This window comes from Drosophila hydei, unplaced genomic scaffold, assembly GCF_003285905.1.
Source record: "Drosophila hydei strain 15085-1641.00,03,60 unplaced genomic scaffold, DhydRS2 tig00000070-arrow-arrow-pilon, whole genome shotgun sequence".
Classification (NCBI taxonomy): Eukaryota; Metazoa; Arthropoda; class Insecta; order Diptera; family Drosophilidae; genus Drosophila; species Drosophila hydei.
Genome location: NW_022045659.1, coordinates 1 through 16,835, shown reverse-complemented (window position 1 = coordinate 16,835; position 16,835 = coordinate 1). Strand labels below are relative to the sequence as shown.

Sequence of the window (16,835 nt, the reverse complement as noted above, 5' to 3'; positions counted from 1 at the left end):
ACAAGAAAAGGAAGGCAAAAGGGAAAACAAAAAAGGAAAACATTTCTGAAAGAGCTGGCAAACTGATGATTTTATCACGGCCAGCATTTTTTCAGCTTGAGCTGTGGCGTTGCCCTTTTATTCAATTTGCGCGCTTCATTCAAATTGTGCGCCAGCAACTTTTGGCCGGGCTTGAACTTTTGGCATTGTTCTCCAGTCAGCGGAACAGGCTTTGCCATCTGCCCCATTAAAGGAGCTACTAAATCGGCGGCAAGCTCATTAAATTGCTTCGCGATAAATAAAATCAAAGCGAATTATTTAATGGGAAACATTTTATAAAAAATATATTCAAACTATTTGTATTTATCAAAGCAACTGTAGTTAAATTATTCAGTAAGTAATTCTCAAAGTTTCCATGGCGCTCATCTATCACGATGTTACCATTGAGACACCTATTGACCTAGTGTTGACTGCACTAACTGAACTCGGACAAGGCGTCACGTTTCAAAAGCTGGGCTACTATTTTGGTGCTCGAAGCGGATTTCCCGCCAATGCATGCAACACGATCGTCAAGGATGCTCTCGAAAGTTGCCTGAAATGTAAGGTGATTATAAAAGTACGATCACGTTACTATATCACTCCGCAACGTCAGCCGCCCAAGCCGAGGAGGGCAACTGGGAAAAGCGGTGCTAGCAGAAACAAGGTGAAATACGCGAAGCCCAAAAAATACCAGAAACCCAAAATTAGACGAAACGAACCAAAGCCAACATCAGGCTGATATAATTAATTCATAATTCTATGAGTATCAGCTGGAGTGTGCCGGGAGTGCAGCACAAACACTTTATTAAAATTAAAATTTATCTAAATTGCGGCGGCAAGCCATTTTGCCCGCAAAGTACTTAAACAACTTCGTCGACTCTTGTCGAGCTGATGCTGGCCACAGATTGAAGGAGAATGGGGAACGGGGCGATGATAGCTGAAAGCTGAAAGCCCTGCAGGGGTTGCTTTTGATTGTTGTTGTTGAGTGAGTTTTATAACTGAGCGCTGTCAGTCAGGTTGTCAGTCTGGCAGTCCTCTGCTCAGCTAGTCAGCTAGTCAGCCAAGTGTCGGGATCGCCCTGTCGGCTGCCTGCTTAGTGGTTTGCTCTAGAAATTGAAAGCTTTCTGCTGCTGCTGCTGCTGCTGCTGCTGCTACTGTCTTTGGCAAAGAGAACTGCCAAGTGGCAGACAACACCTTGCATTTTTCAATGTATCCACCATGTTGATTTATTATTTTTGACAGTTGTTTCTTTTCGCGTGGCTTTGCCTGCACTTCAATTTAAACATTGTGTGCTCGCGTGTGCGTGGGCGTGCATTAGAAGTGTGTGGTAGCTGCCAGGCGTTGCAGCTCGTGCACAATTTGCCATTTCCTTAGCATGTTTTGCAGCTCGCGCCACTTCACGTTTTTATTTCATTTATTTATTTTACAATTAGACAAAGTGAAGTGCGACTCAAGGTAGACACAGAGACAGACGGCAGCAGAAGAGGGTTGCCACTTGAAAGACACACACATAGAGAGGGAGAGAGAGAGCATGCATAAAGAGGGGTTGTCACCGTATAATGGCAGCACGCCAAGGCTGGGCGCCTTAAATCTCAAGCTTATGCTCAGAAATGCTTAAAATCCACATTAAGGCACACTTAAGACCATCTGTAAGAAGATACACAATCGTTCGCATAGATACAAATACCTTCATTCCAAGGCGGCAGAGGCAGCGGCAGCGTCAGAAAGCAATAATCATAAAAGTAGCCCGCACGCCCAGCTGCCTGTCAGACTAGGCTACCTTTGGCGCAAACTTTTCCTGGGTGCCACGGCTGCTGCCGCTTGCCGCCGCCGCCTGCCTCCGTTGCGTGTGTTGTACCAAAACAAATGGCAAATGGTCCTGGCGATGGAACACTTAAGCGCCAGGTAAGTGAAAACTCAAATAAAAAACGCTCCAGCAGCAGAAAAGTTTTACAATGCCGCACGATACGGACATCGGCGCTGCAAGTTACTAAATGTAACTTCAAGGCTATTTTTGGGCCAATGCGAGCCTTGCTTATTTTCAGCGCCAAAATGGTGGCAGATTCAATAAACAGTTTGTTCTCAGCCCTCTTTAAGCTCAACTTGAATAACTGATGTACGGGCTTTAAGCCTCCTCTGCTCTTGCAAGGCCTGTGGCTATGCGATGGTTTATTTATCGTGAAGCCCCAGCTCTTTGAAGTTGCCCCATCCAAGCTGTGAATGCATTCGGCCAACGGCTTGACAATATTACAATCTATTGAAACAGTGTAATCACAAGCCTGCACTCTCGCCCTCCACTCTTTGTTGTTTAGTTACAGGAAACTCAGCACAATATGACAATATGTCTATAACCTAGCTTAAACAAAGCTCTTTTGTCACAGTAATGAAGTGGCTCTATTGGGTTACATAATCTAGCTGCGAAACAATCAAACTTCTGATAATCACATTTCAGTTATGACAGCCAATGAATTCCATACTAATGGACTGCTGGACTATACCCTTTAATTATTGATAATACTATTTGTATGTATATTAAACTTAGGTTTTACTCTCAAAAAGTGAAATGAAAGCTTTACATTCCTTACTTTAATTATTGATGATACTATTATATATATATTTATAGTAAATTTTTAAAAATAAAGTCAAATGAAAGCTTTACATTCAATAATTTAATTAACTCTCTTACCATTTTTTTTATTCAATTCTGCTTCCTATTTCCTAATTTCTATTCTTTGCTTTTGTCCTTTGACAATAGATCACAAAATACAAATCGAATTATACTGAGTCAGCTGAAGCCTTTACTTCGTATGATTGGTGTCCGAGTTACCAACAAGCTTCCAACATTATTGTCTTAGACTTTATCTAAGCCTTAACTAGTGAGTGGGTCTCTGAGCCAGCAAATGTATCCTTTATTTAGACTTTATTATATTTCTATTATATTATTTACCTTATTCTCAAAAGTTCAAGCTCTTTCGATTTCTCCTTCAGCATTAGCCTGTTGTTTGCTGTTGATAGCCAGCTTAGATGCGAGTTGGCTTCGATGCGAGCTGGCTTAGCTGCGCAGCCAATAAGTTATGAGCTCCTTACACGTCTGTCAGTTCCAGTCAATATTCGTAGCACTTTTTACTGCAACATTTTAATTTTCCATAAAGAAAGGATGTGGCTTTGCTATTTAGACATAGTCTGACGGCTTTCAGCATCTAATATCGTTTTTATTAAGTGGTTTTGCATTCATTTCTTTATAAATTTGTCAAAAGCCAGTATTGTTTTCCTCTTTGTAATATTAATGCTGCTCTATTTTTAACAAAGATTTAATAAACTATCACCCCAAAGCATGAAGTGAAGGGGCAAAGTTAGCATTCACAGTTTTTGCCTTTAAAATAGTTAATTTATGTCAAAATTGTGTTTCTTTCATTATGCATTTCCAAACGCTAGAGTTTTACGGTTGGGCACAAGCGATTGCAAAATATTTGTTGAGACTTCAAAATAGCAAAATTTTTTTGTTGAAATTTGTCACTCCTCCATGGGCGGAATACATAATTTATAAGTCCATCTGAAGCTACCATATTGTTATTACTTAAGTGTGTTTTTTAGAGGCTTACAACTTTGAGTTGGCTACACTGTCTTCTGTAGACAACCCATTTAGCAGCTGATAGTTGCTTTTATGTGGGTTTAGTTTGACATTTTATTGTAAATAAGCGTATGGCAGAGCAAGGCTAGCAAATTGTTAACATTTTATCGAAATAGGGATTCTATTCTTCAAATTTATCATGCACTTTGTACTTAATTGTACTTTGTAATTAAACAAGTAAATGTTAATTTCTGCTGTTAATCAGAAACGTTCATCGATAAATGTCACAAACCACGAACTGTTTGTCAACTGTACTTCAGTTGGAGCTTAATTAGTTTCTGCATTCATCGCTCTTGCTGCTACCCCAGACAGCTCAGTCAGTAATTAGTTGTAATTACATGTGTGCGCCATATTATGAACTTAATTAGTAAATTCCTGAATGTGTCCTAATTATGTAGCATTTGTGTATTTTTTGTCGAGTCTTGGTCAATTTTTCGCGGTCATTAAAACAACTGCTCGTAATTGACAGGCATTGCTCGATGAGTGAATTAATTGATGCGCGGGGATAGCAACAAGCATAGAAAGAGAGAAAGAGATAGACAGTTTTGCACTTCATTTGATTTTCGTGGCATTGTGCAAGTGCAGTCGACGGGCATCTCTAAAAGCTAAATGCTCTTTAATTGTATTAGCGTAAAGTACGTTTGAGTAGGTTTTACAATTATATTTACTTATATTACAAAAGCTGTTGTTTTATTCAGTTGGCCAACTAATAAATGTTTAATTAAAAATGTTTGGCATTTCGGATACATTTGCATCAAGCACATCAGCATATCTGATGCCCTACGGCGGCAATAGGAAATCATATGCCGTCCAACAAACGCAACAACTAACAAAATATCATTTTTTTATTTTCAAAAAATTCTTGAATAATATGTGAAAGTCAGAATAAAAATAAATGCTCATAAAAACATTGTGAGCTTCATAAAATCATTGAAATAAAAGAATTCAAATAATTTAAGCAATTAAATGCGCATAAATATTAAAAATTAAATTTATTTTGCCTCAAGCTATGCAAAGTAGTCTTAATAGATGTTTATTATGGTATATACGTAAGTGTCAAAGAGTGGGTGTGAGTGGGCTTACAGAAACATAACTGCAGATTTCGTACCGTATATCGTACCAGCAAATACAGAATACAGAAACAATATAATTGCAAATATCGTAATATTGAATATCGTATATTGTGCGTGAGTGTAGAGAACAAGCGGGTACACTGTATACTGCAAAACCCTAAATACCGTATCGTATCGTATCCCAAATGAAGCATATCGTATATTCTGCTATGTATCATTGGATCACAAGTACGCTAGAGTGTTTTTGTGTGTTGGTACTTAACAAGCGAATAAAATAGTGAACCTGTAGCAGACCTGTAAATATTGTATATTATATTCTAAAGATAATATGCAGTATATCATTATCGACATTGTCATTCACTTACAAAACAAGAGCACGCTCGTGTACCTTTGTTATTTTATTGAAATCCATTAATAACTGTTAAGTACTTCAGTTAGACAATTAGGTCGTTGACTTTGTACAAATATTAATTACCTAACAATGATGGGAAGCGAGCTAAGCTTGAGCTGTGAATGGCAGTGAAAATGTGGAAGAAGAAACTGACGTGATTATCAGCTCTGATGTGGGTAAGTACGGAGGGAGGGCACACATACTCAAGCGTTAACGGATGGCCTAGCATGGAGACGTCAACAAAAAGTAGACGAAGAACAACAGCATCAACAGCGAGAACAGCATCCCGCAAGGGCAGCCACAATGCCGCTACTTAAGCTGCTTTACGTGCGCAAAGGACACACACGCAAATAACTGCGGGGTAGCTTTTAATTATCTCGTTATTTTTTAATTTCCAGCATTTCACTGATTTCATTTTGAGCACATTGAGTGAGACGGGCGACAGGCGGGGAGCTGTCAGCTGCGGGAGGTGGGCGATGGGCTGTCCTGAATGTTGCCGATGCCAAAAGCCTTTTTGTTACCACCAACAGAGATGGCAGCTTGAAGCAAGTTGACGCCAATTGAATGCGCAGAATGATGCATTAATCTGAATTGCAGCAATTTTAAGATGCGACCCATTGTCAGCTGGCCACACAATTAACTTTACTTCTACCTTTAGCTCTGGCTTTAATGAGTGCGCACAAATTTTTAACGCTCTAATGACTCGCCTTTAAAGCCCCACAACAGCCAGCGCCAGTGTAAAGTGAGACGAAAAACAATTAACTCGTCTACCCCTAAAACCCGCACGTCAACATCAAATTAGTTTGTGGATTAACACGTTTTTTACATGTCCCGGCAGCGCACAAGAGAAGGTCAAAAGCGTGAGGGATTCAATGCTTAATTACGCATACGACACGTTGACGAGCAGTTCTTCAGTCTATTAGGGAAAACCCAGTGCCCAGCTGTGCATGAAACGGGTTTATAGTTACCAATTATTTTTAAAGCATTCATTTTATTTTTGGCATGGCCAAAATTGTGTATGTGCCACCGATGCATGCACCTGTCTATTATTAAAAACTGAAACTATATTAAGTATCTCATTAGTCCCCTTTGCTAGCCTGCCCTTCTGCGTGACTGGCTCCCGAGTGCAGGGATTATGAACATTTAAATAAACTTTTGTTCGCATTGTAAAAGTTTGCAGCCAGGCTACAAATAGGCTTCATTGGGCCATTGTCATGTTCTCGAAACGCTGCTCGCTGCCAATATATCTTTAAGCTCAAATCACTGGGACAATGAACGTATTGTCTGCTTCAAAATTTAATGCTTACGTGACCGAGTCGACTGAAATGTGGAGCCTTCGTCGAGCATATGAGGAAGGATAAGAAAAACTGTTGCAATGTATTGGCGCACATGAACGCATCGATTGCGAGCAAAGCTCATAAATAAACGCAGAAAACCTTGCCTTGCCTTGCCTTAAAATAAAAGTTGATGTTGCAAAATAAAATTAAACGAAAAAAAAAACAAGAAAAAAGGGAAGAAAATGCAATAAAATTGCACTGCATTGAAGAAAATCTTTTGCTGATTTACCCGCTGAGCCGCGAGTGCTGCAGCCAGCCACTAATAAAAGTTTCTGCAGATCGTAGCCGCTGATGTTTGTTGTGCGGCAATACTTTCAATGTGGTTCCACACTCACACACACAATCACTCACACACAAACACACACACAAACACTCACAAATGCCGGTCAGCGGAGAAAATTTTTGGCTTTTGTGGAATTTCAACAGCAAATGGCTATCAACCACAGGGCAAGCAGCATCCGGCATCATCTAACTTCCCAGCACACGTACGCCCGGGAAAAACTTAATTTGGCCAACACTTTAATAATGAGATTTGTATTGAAGCGCAGTTGATTGACTGTTGGGGGAATAGTTTCATCTAAACTTGGTTTATTCTCCCCTTTATTTGATACCGTTATAAGCGGCCATCAGACTTAATAAATCAGATCACTGCCTATTAGAAATACTTAAGTAACCGGTGCTATAAGTATCATAATTTTTTACTCTAACAGTTTTTTGGTAGATGACTTGATTAAACTAAACATAACAGCGATAATTCGAGCTCTAGTCCCGGATTGGTATACAGATAATGTGCTGCCTACGCAGTTGGTAATTTAATAATATTCTTACTATATACTATAGTAACAGCACTCATGACAAATAACAGAATGCATTGCGTGGCGCCAGCTACCGGAAATTTCTGCAAGCTTGCGTCTCAGTGCTGCCACATTGATCAAAATAAGTAGTCAGCAAGCAGTGCACAGAAGTCGTTAATCAAGCAGTATTTTAATGTATATTTAAATTTGTCACTGCAACGGACAAATTAAGCTACAAATTTTTATTATAATTCGTTTAATTGCTGCTGAAATCCAATATTAGTCTATATATCTTCTATTATTTTATACTGACTAAATAAATATTATATATATAATTACTTAGATCATTACTTTCAACAAACAATTAATTATTTTTATCAAATAAAAATAATTATTTCAATAACTGGAAAATGCTTAAGTTCTACACAAAGCAAGCAGTGTAAAGCAGTTCATATGTAAAAGTGAAGGATGCTCTCCAAAGTCTTTTGCTTACCAGATGCATGCGATATATAAGTCGCAATATCGTATAAATAAATTGCAATTGTTAAGAATCAAACATTTAACATAGACAACTATTTAGTCTATTATTACAGATTCATGATTTATGGAGCGAGATTTATAGGCAAGGAAAACGCAAACCCTATAAGTTGAACAAGCTTTGCTAATATTTCCTGCTTTAAGTCCGCAGCGACTTCTACAGTTGTCACGAAAGAAACGCAATTAAACTGGATAAGCGACATCCAGCCCGAGCACCGCTGAGAAAACCACTCAAGAAAGTGGCTGCCACCGCTGCCAGCGGAAGTAAGTTTTGTTTTTTGCTCACTGGCGAGCATATATTCAATTAGGTGTTTGTTGCTGAGACAAATTGATTAATTTGTGAGTAGAAACCCAAAGCTTCCCTGACAACATATAATACAATAAGAACTCTGCACTTCGGCAACAGTCGGTGTAGAACCAGTTTTCAGCAAACAACACGCCGCCAACACCGAATCTTCGATTTGGCAACGAACCCACGTACGCGCTTGAGCTCACAAAACGTTTCCAGATCTTAAGATCAACTACCGGTGAGTGCCGAGTACTCTGTGTAGTCTGTGTACGTCACCAGAGCAATTAGACAAAAAGCTGTTGCCAGCTCAAGTGTCAAGTGTCCCGCCCACAAAACGTCTGTGACGTAGCAGCTGCATTAAGCACTCAATTCACATTACTCATACGTACGGCGCGTGTTAGCAATTAGCTTGAAATAATAATAATAGCAAAACTGTCTATGTGCATAAAATTAGCATAACTTGATATTTTCCCACGATTTACATAGCTGACTAGTTAACGTCTGATTTTGTTTGTGCTAAAAACTGTATAAAGTGTAAACAATACAAGCTCAATCAAAGCTCGAAATATCGATGAGTAAATACTCTTGCAGGCTTTATATTGTTCGACATTGATTGATATTGCATAAAGCATGGTTTGCTTTGGATTGATCTGAACTGTTTTATGCAACCAATTTGTCTTTATTCAAGAAATACATGAGGTTAGAGCAAATAAATTTTTAGCAGAAGAAGTTTAGGAACATTTCACTTTGTGAAATTGGCTCTGTCTAGTTCTGTGCGTTAGAAAGCTTCTGGCATAGCTAACTTACCCTCTGCGAGGGTAATGAAAGTGACGCTACTGTTGACAAGCTGCCAGACAGCGTGTAGCCGCTGGCTGGCTGTAGTGCTAAACCAGTCGCTGGCATCGTGTCCGGTTGGAACAAAAGAATTTCACGCATTTTATTGGGCGTAACTTATTTTATGGTTGCTCCGGCTGGGTCGACTACGCTGGCGCCAGCGCCAACACCCGCTGCCATCTGGACAGGCTCGCCCAACTCTGTTCTACGTTGTATGCCCTTAAGCTGCAGTCATTAATTAATGAGCGATCGGGCGAACGGTCGAACGCCGATTGGGCAACCAACAACTTGGCCTCATGCAATTTGCATTAAATGCAGTTTATTTAAAACATGACAGCGGCTGCAGTTGGGCTCTGCCCGTTTCCACGATACTTCCTGCTGTTACTTTCCGTGCGATTCTCTCAACTTTCTTTCCCAAAGTTAGTATTTGTTCTTGAGAGTGGGGATTTTTGTGCCAACTACCCCAGGTCTCCAAGTATCGTACGATCGTGAATCGATAACATTTCGACGTATTTTGTTTTCTAGTTTATCTTGCCCATAGCTTACAACGCACTTTTTTATCACTTTTAAGCAATCTAGAAACTCGCAAGCATTAAAATTGATGTTTTCTAAACGGGCCCATTTACATATTTCGTTGTGAGATGATAAATATTTTGCTTGTTATAATCATTGTTATTAAAATTAAATCGATTGACAGTTTATATTATCAAAGATCCACGCGACTCCTGACAAAAACAAATAGAATTTCTGATAGACATTTGCATACGAATATCAGACAAATTGGCAGTTTGTGGAATCTGTATTGAGTTTCTATTTTTTTCTTCTGTTTGTTTGAATATCTGACGTACAGCGGGCTCTCTGAGACCGGCTTGGAGTGCTGTCGTAGTTATTGCCGTTGCTGGCAACGTTTCAGACTTCTTGACGTTGTTGAGCTTTCGCATCTGTGTTTGGGTCGCCTATAAAATAAGAAGAGACAAACGTGGCGTTTAATTATTTCAACTTCGCACTTGGCGCGCAACGGTCGCAGCGCTGTACTCTACCAGAAGCCACAATCTTGTTGATCGTATATATTCATATATATATATATATTTAACTATTTGCTTGACTTAGATCTTGACCTTTATCAGCCATGTGCAGCAAGAACACCCTACTGCTGGCTAGCATAGCGCTGGCTACTCTTTGTCTGCTGCAATACGGAGAGGCGTTGCCCTCGATCGGGCACTATGGCAAGCGATTTGGTAAGTCGTGGCAGGCAAGGGCATAGCATAAGTCACTCTTATGCTAATTGATCTTTTTGACTTGTAGATCCCATGGGTGGCATTGATTTCATACAGATTTGCCTCAACAATTGCGCTCAGTGCAAGAAAATGTTTGGAGACTACTTCCAGGGTCAGACCTGCGCCGAGTCCTGTCTCAAGTTTAAAGGCAAAGCGATCCCCGACTGCGAAGATATTGGCTCCATAGCGCCGTTTCTTAACGCGCTCGAGTAGAGCTTTCAAAGATGCGGAGACATCATATTAACAGTATATATAGATATGTGTGTGTGTGTGTGTTTATTCATCGCCTGTGACTCAGACGCGTATTTGGGTCAATGCGATGCGATGCGATGCGATGCTTAACACGATCTTGGCTGATGACTACCACGACGACGACAACGACGACACTGAAACTGGCGCTTACTATACGATTTAATGGCTTTAACTACAATGCTTACCTAGAGTTTCCGGCAAGTCCTAACATGGCTTTGCCGCACAACACGCAACTAATGAAGTTCCTATAGCACCTACTTATATACATACTTATCTGAATAGTCTTAACCAACATAAAATAAATACAAGAATTTGAACAAATATTAACTCTGTTTTTATTTTATTTAAATCATAGATTTTGCATATACAAAACTTACAAACGAAATATTCGTATGGTTTAACATTACTAAAGGCCTTGCGTGTCATTGACGACCTTATTCCTTTCTTTTCTTTTCACTTACCCTGTACTTTTGCTATTTTAAAATAATACATATATACAAAAAATGTATGGATCATGCATGGAAATGTTGGAATCACTATAGAAAATGGCAGTGTGAAGCTACAACTGACTGGCTTTAGGATGTATCAGAGCGAAAGTGGCGTTGCAGCAAGAGAGAAGACTAGTAAAAGAGACTAAGCGGTAGTGGGAGACATGAAGAGTGGGAGAGTAGAGTCAGAAACTAAATGCTGAAGACATGTGGGCTTCTTCTTGCCAAAGGTAAAGGTATAGAGGTGCTTCCGAAATGGTGTATAGAAATTGTATTAAATGATGTTTACTTTCTAAAGTTGAGCAGCGTTTCGGGTATTTCGTTGATGTAGTTCTAAAAGTAAGAAGAAGACATTGTACAATATCTTGTTCCATTATATTCAATGGGCTTGACTTACGTAGATAGATGGGTCCAGGCCGTGGCTGCCAAAGTCAGCCCACTTGCTCAGGTCAATTGAGGGTATAATGCCGCTCTTGCAGGGCACGCGTGGATTGCTGAGGATTAAGCCAAAGTTAAGTCAGATCAGATCAGGACAGACTGACAGTTCTTAACTTACATTTCATGATCTGGCAGAACCATAGGATAGATTTGCACGGTATCAATTAAGTCGGTATTGTCGCAAATCAAACGTGAGAGTTTGGCCTTGCGTATTTCCTGCAGCTGTTCGGGCGTAAAGGAGGACGGCTGGTTGGGCAGCTCATACCAGAAACGATCGCCCCGACGCAAGTAGCTCATCTGTGTGGCGATTACACAAGCAAAGGTGGGTCCCAGCATGGAGCCAGGCAGCGACTTCTCCGACACGCCACCAGACCATAAATCAATGTCAGCAGGATGTCTAGGTAATGATAGCAGATGATTAACAAGCTAATCCAGAAGCAGCCTCAATTACTCACTCGAATATACTGCCATAACGGAGTACAGTCTCATTTGGCATGGAGCCATACATCTCATCCCAGGTATTCGAGGTGGGCAGGCCACAGAATTTGCGGAACTCCATGTAGCCGGGTATGCCAAACTCGCGTCCACGCTGCATGTTGAATGACACCAAGTCCATGCCAAAGCGTGCGCCCTCCTTTTTGAAAAGGTGATTGGTAACCTCTTGGGTGATAGAGTCATCCATGGCTTGGGCCACTTGATTCATCAGGCCCATAAAGTATTCATCTAGCACGCCAGCTCTATACAAATCGTACGGACGTCGAATCAAGTCTGACAAACGCTTCGAGGCTATGAATTTGTGGGCCTTGGACCAGCGCTCCACTGCGGTGGGCAACAATGAGTGACCGAACCGGAAGGCAGCGCCAGCGAACGAGTCAATGATGCCCGGATTGACGTTCGGATCATAGCCATCCCAGTAGCCGTCCTTCTGCAGCACCAGGCCAAACTTCTCCATCACTTCTTTGCCCAGCAGAATGGGCAAGAACTCATTAAATGTGACATGCTGGACGATGGCAATGTTGATGCGACGTGCCTCCTGGAACAGCGTCTCGTCATCCCAGTGGTGGTTAATATGAGCCAGGCCCGTGGCCAGACGATTGTGCTCCCTGGCCATTAGGGTGTGCATGCAGGTCAACACTAGCTGCTCATTAACGCGGATCTCGCCGCCCTCAAAGCAGTACATGCTCTTGTTGGGCCGCGTGCAGCCCTCATCAGGTATATCCAGTTTGAGTGGCAGCAAGTCCTTCAAGCCATACTCCTGGAACACGGGATTCATGCGCATCAGTCCCCCGTAGCCAGTGCGTAGCTTGCGTGCAAACGATTCCTTAACGCCATACACAGTGTTGGCATCAATCACGCCAGTCAAGGTATTGAACTGCTGACGGGAACCTAAGAGAGCAGTGCAAGGCATGAGTATGCGCTATCATCAATTGGCTTTATTGGGCGTAACTCACCCAAGCGACAGCCGGGTCTCGGCGATGGAAAGCCTCGCACGAAATCAATACACTTGACATTAAAGAGACGATAGAAGTAATCGTCATCTGGAATGCGTATCTCATTGCAATATGGATGCTTCTTGTGCAGCGGTCGCTTGCAGCACTCCTCCGGATCGTTGCGATTGATGGGATCTGTAATCGGAGTGAAGGGTTCTATTCAACTATTCAATTCGCACAGTTGCTCGACCTACCCAGAGGCGTGCCAGTCAGCGTAAAGTCGTGATCCATGAACTGGCCCCAGGCAATGACCATAACAGTGCCTGCGTGATCATGATACCCATCGTCTGGGTGCATTGTGCGCGAGACCACACGTGAGTAGGGCAAGTCGCGACCGGTTACCGAAATGCGCGGCGCGTTGATGCCATCCGCATAGAGTGGACCGATTAGGCGCTGAAATGGCGAATTGGCAGCGCCCCAGGTGGGATGCTCAATATTATTGCACAGGCCATCGAAGCGACGATATTTGCCCGGTCGGCACTCGACGCCCGCAAAGAACGGCGGGCAGACCTCTCGAATCAGTGTCTTCGAGGTGTCTATGGTGGGCAGGCCCTTCTCGATTTCCTCATAGGACAGTCCATAGCTGCAACACAAAATAGCCAATTAGCTACCTGCCAACTATGGCTAAATATTGACAAATTATATCTAACTATATCTGTATTGGCTGCCAGCAGCTGCGGATATCGCCCAACTTGGCGTTTTCCTGTCGCGCCAGCTGTTTAGCTCGTTTGGTTCTCCTTTGAGCTGTTATTTTTCAATCTTGTCAAAAAATTGCAAAATTATCGAATTAGCCCGGTTCGTAAGCGGCATGCAATTAACGCGCTTTTGGCCCGGCTTACCGTGCCAGACACTGATGTGGATACTTGAGATTTGACGTCGACATCAATGGCAAATTGAAGCCAGTTGCCGTTTTATTGAATCGGACTGCGAGCTCTGTGGTCCGTGAACTGAACGTGGCTTATCGTTTATCTAATGCAGCTCTGGGACTGCTGCAAAATAAATTGCTGTCCGACACTTCCTCAAGTGCATGGGAAAGTGAGAAAAAGTGCAACAAACTGAGCACTGGGAAGGGCGCTGAAGGTAGGCCAAAGCTATTGTTGTTGCCCCTGGCAGAGATAGTGCAAGCTGATATAAAGTGAAAAACAAAACAGCTTCATAGTCGATTGGGCTGGCAGTTAAATAGACTGAAGGTCTATAAATTAGACCAACTGAGGAAATGGCCAGAAGTTGAGGTTGTTAAAGGGAAACCTTAAGCAGAGCGTTGAAAACCTTTCCAAAAAGCATTACAAACTAACCGATCTTGAACAGAGACGATTTATTGTAATTTGGTTTTTTTTGCTGTTATTTTATTTTTATTTCTTGAGAAGGTATATACATAAGTCAAAAGCCAACACAGTTGTTGGTAATTAAAAATATGCTAATTATAGCCAAGACTAATAACGAAGACTTTAAACTCAGCAGTACATTTCGTTCATTAAGTTAGCAGCTTGAGCTGAAATTTCAACACACCTTGGAGTGATTGTGCAACAATTGAAAAATATATGAAGTAAACTGATTTATGACAGTCTTAGTACCATCGTGTGCTTGCTTCAAATCTCCATTCTAATCCTAATAAAAGTGACTTCACATATAAAACGCTGATATCTGATAATAATTGGTCAGCAGCCGGGACTGTAAAATAATCGTAGGATTATACAACTACTGCTGCAGCTGCTGATCCTCAAAGCCAAGCTTTGCATTCATGTTAGATGAGCCAAGTGCGGGGGGAGTGAGCAAAAAAGAAAGTCAAATGGGTTAAAGCACAGGCAACGACTGTGAATGGAACTGCAAAACGGCTGCTGTGACCAACTGACTCGGCAACACGATTACCCACAAGCGACAGTTGGCCAACCGTAAAACTGGTAATACTTTGTTGCATCCTCAGTTGGCTTCTGCTCGTTTTCTTGTCGGGGGGACAGCTGCGAGCACTCTCACTGCGACTGCCATCCCGCGTAGCGATCACAGCAAATAACTGGCAAACATATTTTCATAGTTTTTTTGGAAGCAGGTTGAAAAAATGCAGTTGCGCCAGTTTGAAGAAGATTGTTGTTGCCCCATCGATGGAGCTAGGCACCCTGGCTACAGGTGGCCAAGTGGCCATCAGTCAAAGCCACCGACAGCGACGACGACAGCAAATTTGGCATTGCAATTAGCATTTGCATGTGCCAAACTTTCAAATTCATCTAAAGCCGCAGAACCTTGAGACCAGGCGCAGCACCAATTCAGTTTAGTTCAGTTCCAGCTTTGCGCTCATACATATTTATGACTGCAGGCGGTCTGGACGGGCTCCAGCATCAGCTTTAGCACGAGCACGACTTAAGTGCCATGTCATGCGTTATTTGGCAATCGTTTATTGGGGCTGTGGGCGTGCCAGGCGCAACTTTCAAATGCGTTTAGCATTTATTACCGTAACATTTACTTACGTGCGAGCCAGCTGTATGGATATATCGAGCAGTAGCTCGCCCACGGTGGCCAGCTCCTCTGGCTTCCAATCGGACTTGGGCTCGGCCACACCTGTAAAGTGCACCAGATATGCATTTAAACACATCTATATATATATGTACTATGAATATGTATACTTACGTATGCGCTTACGTGCATCTGCGTACGCCGCATTGATGGCATCGTAGGTGATGCAAGTGCCCGCACCACTGTTGTAAGGATTTCTGCAATGACAAAGGCAAGGACACACAATTCGATTATGAAATGCTATTGCCAATATCAAGCAATTTGTCGCTATCGCATGCTAACCAGGCGCACACAATACTCAACCACCACCACCACCAGCAGCAGCAGCACACACGCCCACACTGTCTGCACTTAGTCTGATAATCGAGTTATTGACGGGCCACCGAGTAGAGCAGCAGGCAAGATGTAGCAAGGCAAACAGGAAACGGAAATGTCGGCCACAGTTGGCTACGTGCCTTGGTCGAGGCAACATGGAACAAGCACGCAGCCAGTTGAGGCGCATATTGTGGACCCATCGCCCAACTGATTTGACTACAACAATGCAGCAGCTGCTGCACAGGTACTGCTCAGCATCTGCATTAAGCAAAAAGCTGCTCAAGTTGACAAAAATTTTGTTAATTTGTGTCTTGGCCATATATTTCTTGAATTACTACCTAGCGGAGTTGCAGGGACAGGTGATTGCATATGTTTAGAATCATTGAAATAATTTACGTATAAAAATCGAGAAATATTTATAGCGCTGTGCTTTAACACTGCCACGCCCTCTGCGCTACGCGCTGCGGCCACCTGAGCGCTGTGATTTTTGTGCGAATATTCAAAGCGTGCCTCGCATTAGCAATCTTACTCCAGCCCGATTCGAGGCGGAGTACGCATACAGCGGCGCACCCGTCATAGTGAGCGATGCCATGCAAAACTGGACAGCCTCAACGGTGAGTTGGCTATGTTAGACAAACGAAGTACGCCCTCTTGGCTCACACATACTATGATTAGCTCTTTAATTACTGGTACTTAAGCGCAAGCAGCGCATACGCGACTGTCAGTTCCTGCCCTACAAGACGGGCTTTCGGGATATTTACGAGGCTTTGGACATGTCGCAGACGCGCGTCAACTCGGAGTCGGACGAGTCACCTTGGTACTTCGGCTGGAGCAACTGTCATGCGGAAACAGCCGAAGAGTTCCGTCGGCATTATGGCAGGCCCTATTTTCTGCCAGAGCGCTCGGAGAACAATGCCGTTGATTGGTTTTTTATCGGCACCGCGGGACTGGGCGCCCAAATGCATGTGAGTAAGGACGTCTTAGGCATAAGCATAAATGTGATGCATTCCTCAATTCTTGCCAGATTGACAATGTGCGTCTGCCGTCGTGGCAGGCGCAGCTGGCAGGCAACAAGCGCTGGCTGCTGGTGCCGCCACCCGAATGCTACTTTCAATGCCAAGCGCTTCGATGGCTCGTGCAACAGGGAGATATAAGTAAGTGAA

At 42.5% G+C, this 16,835-nt stretch overlaps 4 protein-coding genes across 4 annotated transcripts; 3 read left to right on the top strand and 1 right to left on the bottom strand.

Moving 5' to 3' along the window:
• Nucleotides 1–346: 346 nt before the first annotated feature.
• On the top strand, nucleotides 347–883 carry LOC111601516. The gene has a single exon (XM_023318122.2). The coding sequence runs from the start codon at nucleotides 395–397 to the stop codon at nucleotides 755–757; it is 363 nt and encodes a 120-aa protein (XP_023173890.2). The 5' UTR covers nucleotides 347–394; the 3' UTR covers nucleotides 758–883.
• A 9,150-nt stretch (nucleotides 884–10,033) lies between these two features.
• LOC111601442 (eclosion hormone) lies at nucleotides 10,034–10,717 on the top strand. The gene is made up of 2 exons (XM_023318018.2): nucleotides 10,034–10,142; nucleotides 10,210–10,717. Exons 1-2 carry the CDS (start codon nucleotides 10,034–10,036, stop codon nucleotides 10,392–10,394), a joined length of 294 nt encoding a protein of 97 aa, XP_023173786.1. The 3' UTR covers nucleotides 10,395–10,717.
• A 383-nt stretch (nucleotides 10,718–11,100) lies between these two features.
• On the bottom strand, nucleotides 11,101–15,553 carry LOC115482815 (peroxidase-like; the record flags this gene model as incomplete). The annotated part of the gene is made up of 8 exons (XM_030222979.1): nucleotides 11,101–11,254; nucleotides 11,319–11,415; nucleotides 11,478–11,756; nucleotides 11,815–12,745; nucleotides 12,811–12,984; nucleotides 13,044–13,432; nucleotides 15,312–15,402; nucleotides 15,472–15,553. Coding segments are annotated over 8 exons (2,091 nt in total), but the record flags the coding sequence as incomplete, so codon positions are not given.
• Nucleotides 15,554–15,594: 41 nt separating this feature from the next.
• Nucleotides 15,595–16,826, top strand: LOC115482813 (the record flags this gene model as incomplete). The annotated part of the gene is given in 6 exon segments (XM_030222977.1): nucleotides 15,595–15,711; nucleotides 15,801–16,031; nucleotides 16,095–16,286; nucleotides 16,348–16,363; nucleotides 16,366–16,637; nucleotides 16,697–16,826. Coding segments are annotated over 6 exon segments (958 nt in total), but the record flags the coding sequence as incomplete, so codon positions are not given.
• Between the last annotated feature and the right edge of the window lie 9 nt (nucleotides 16,827–16,835).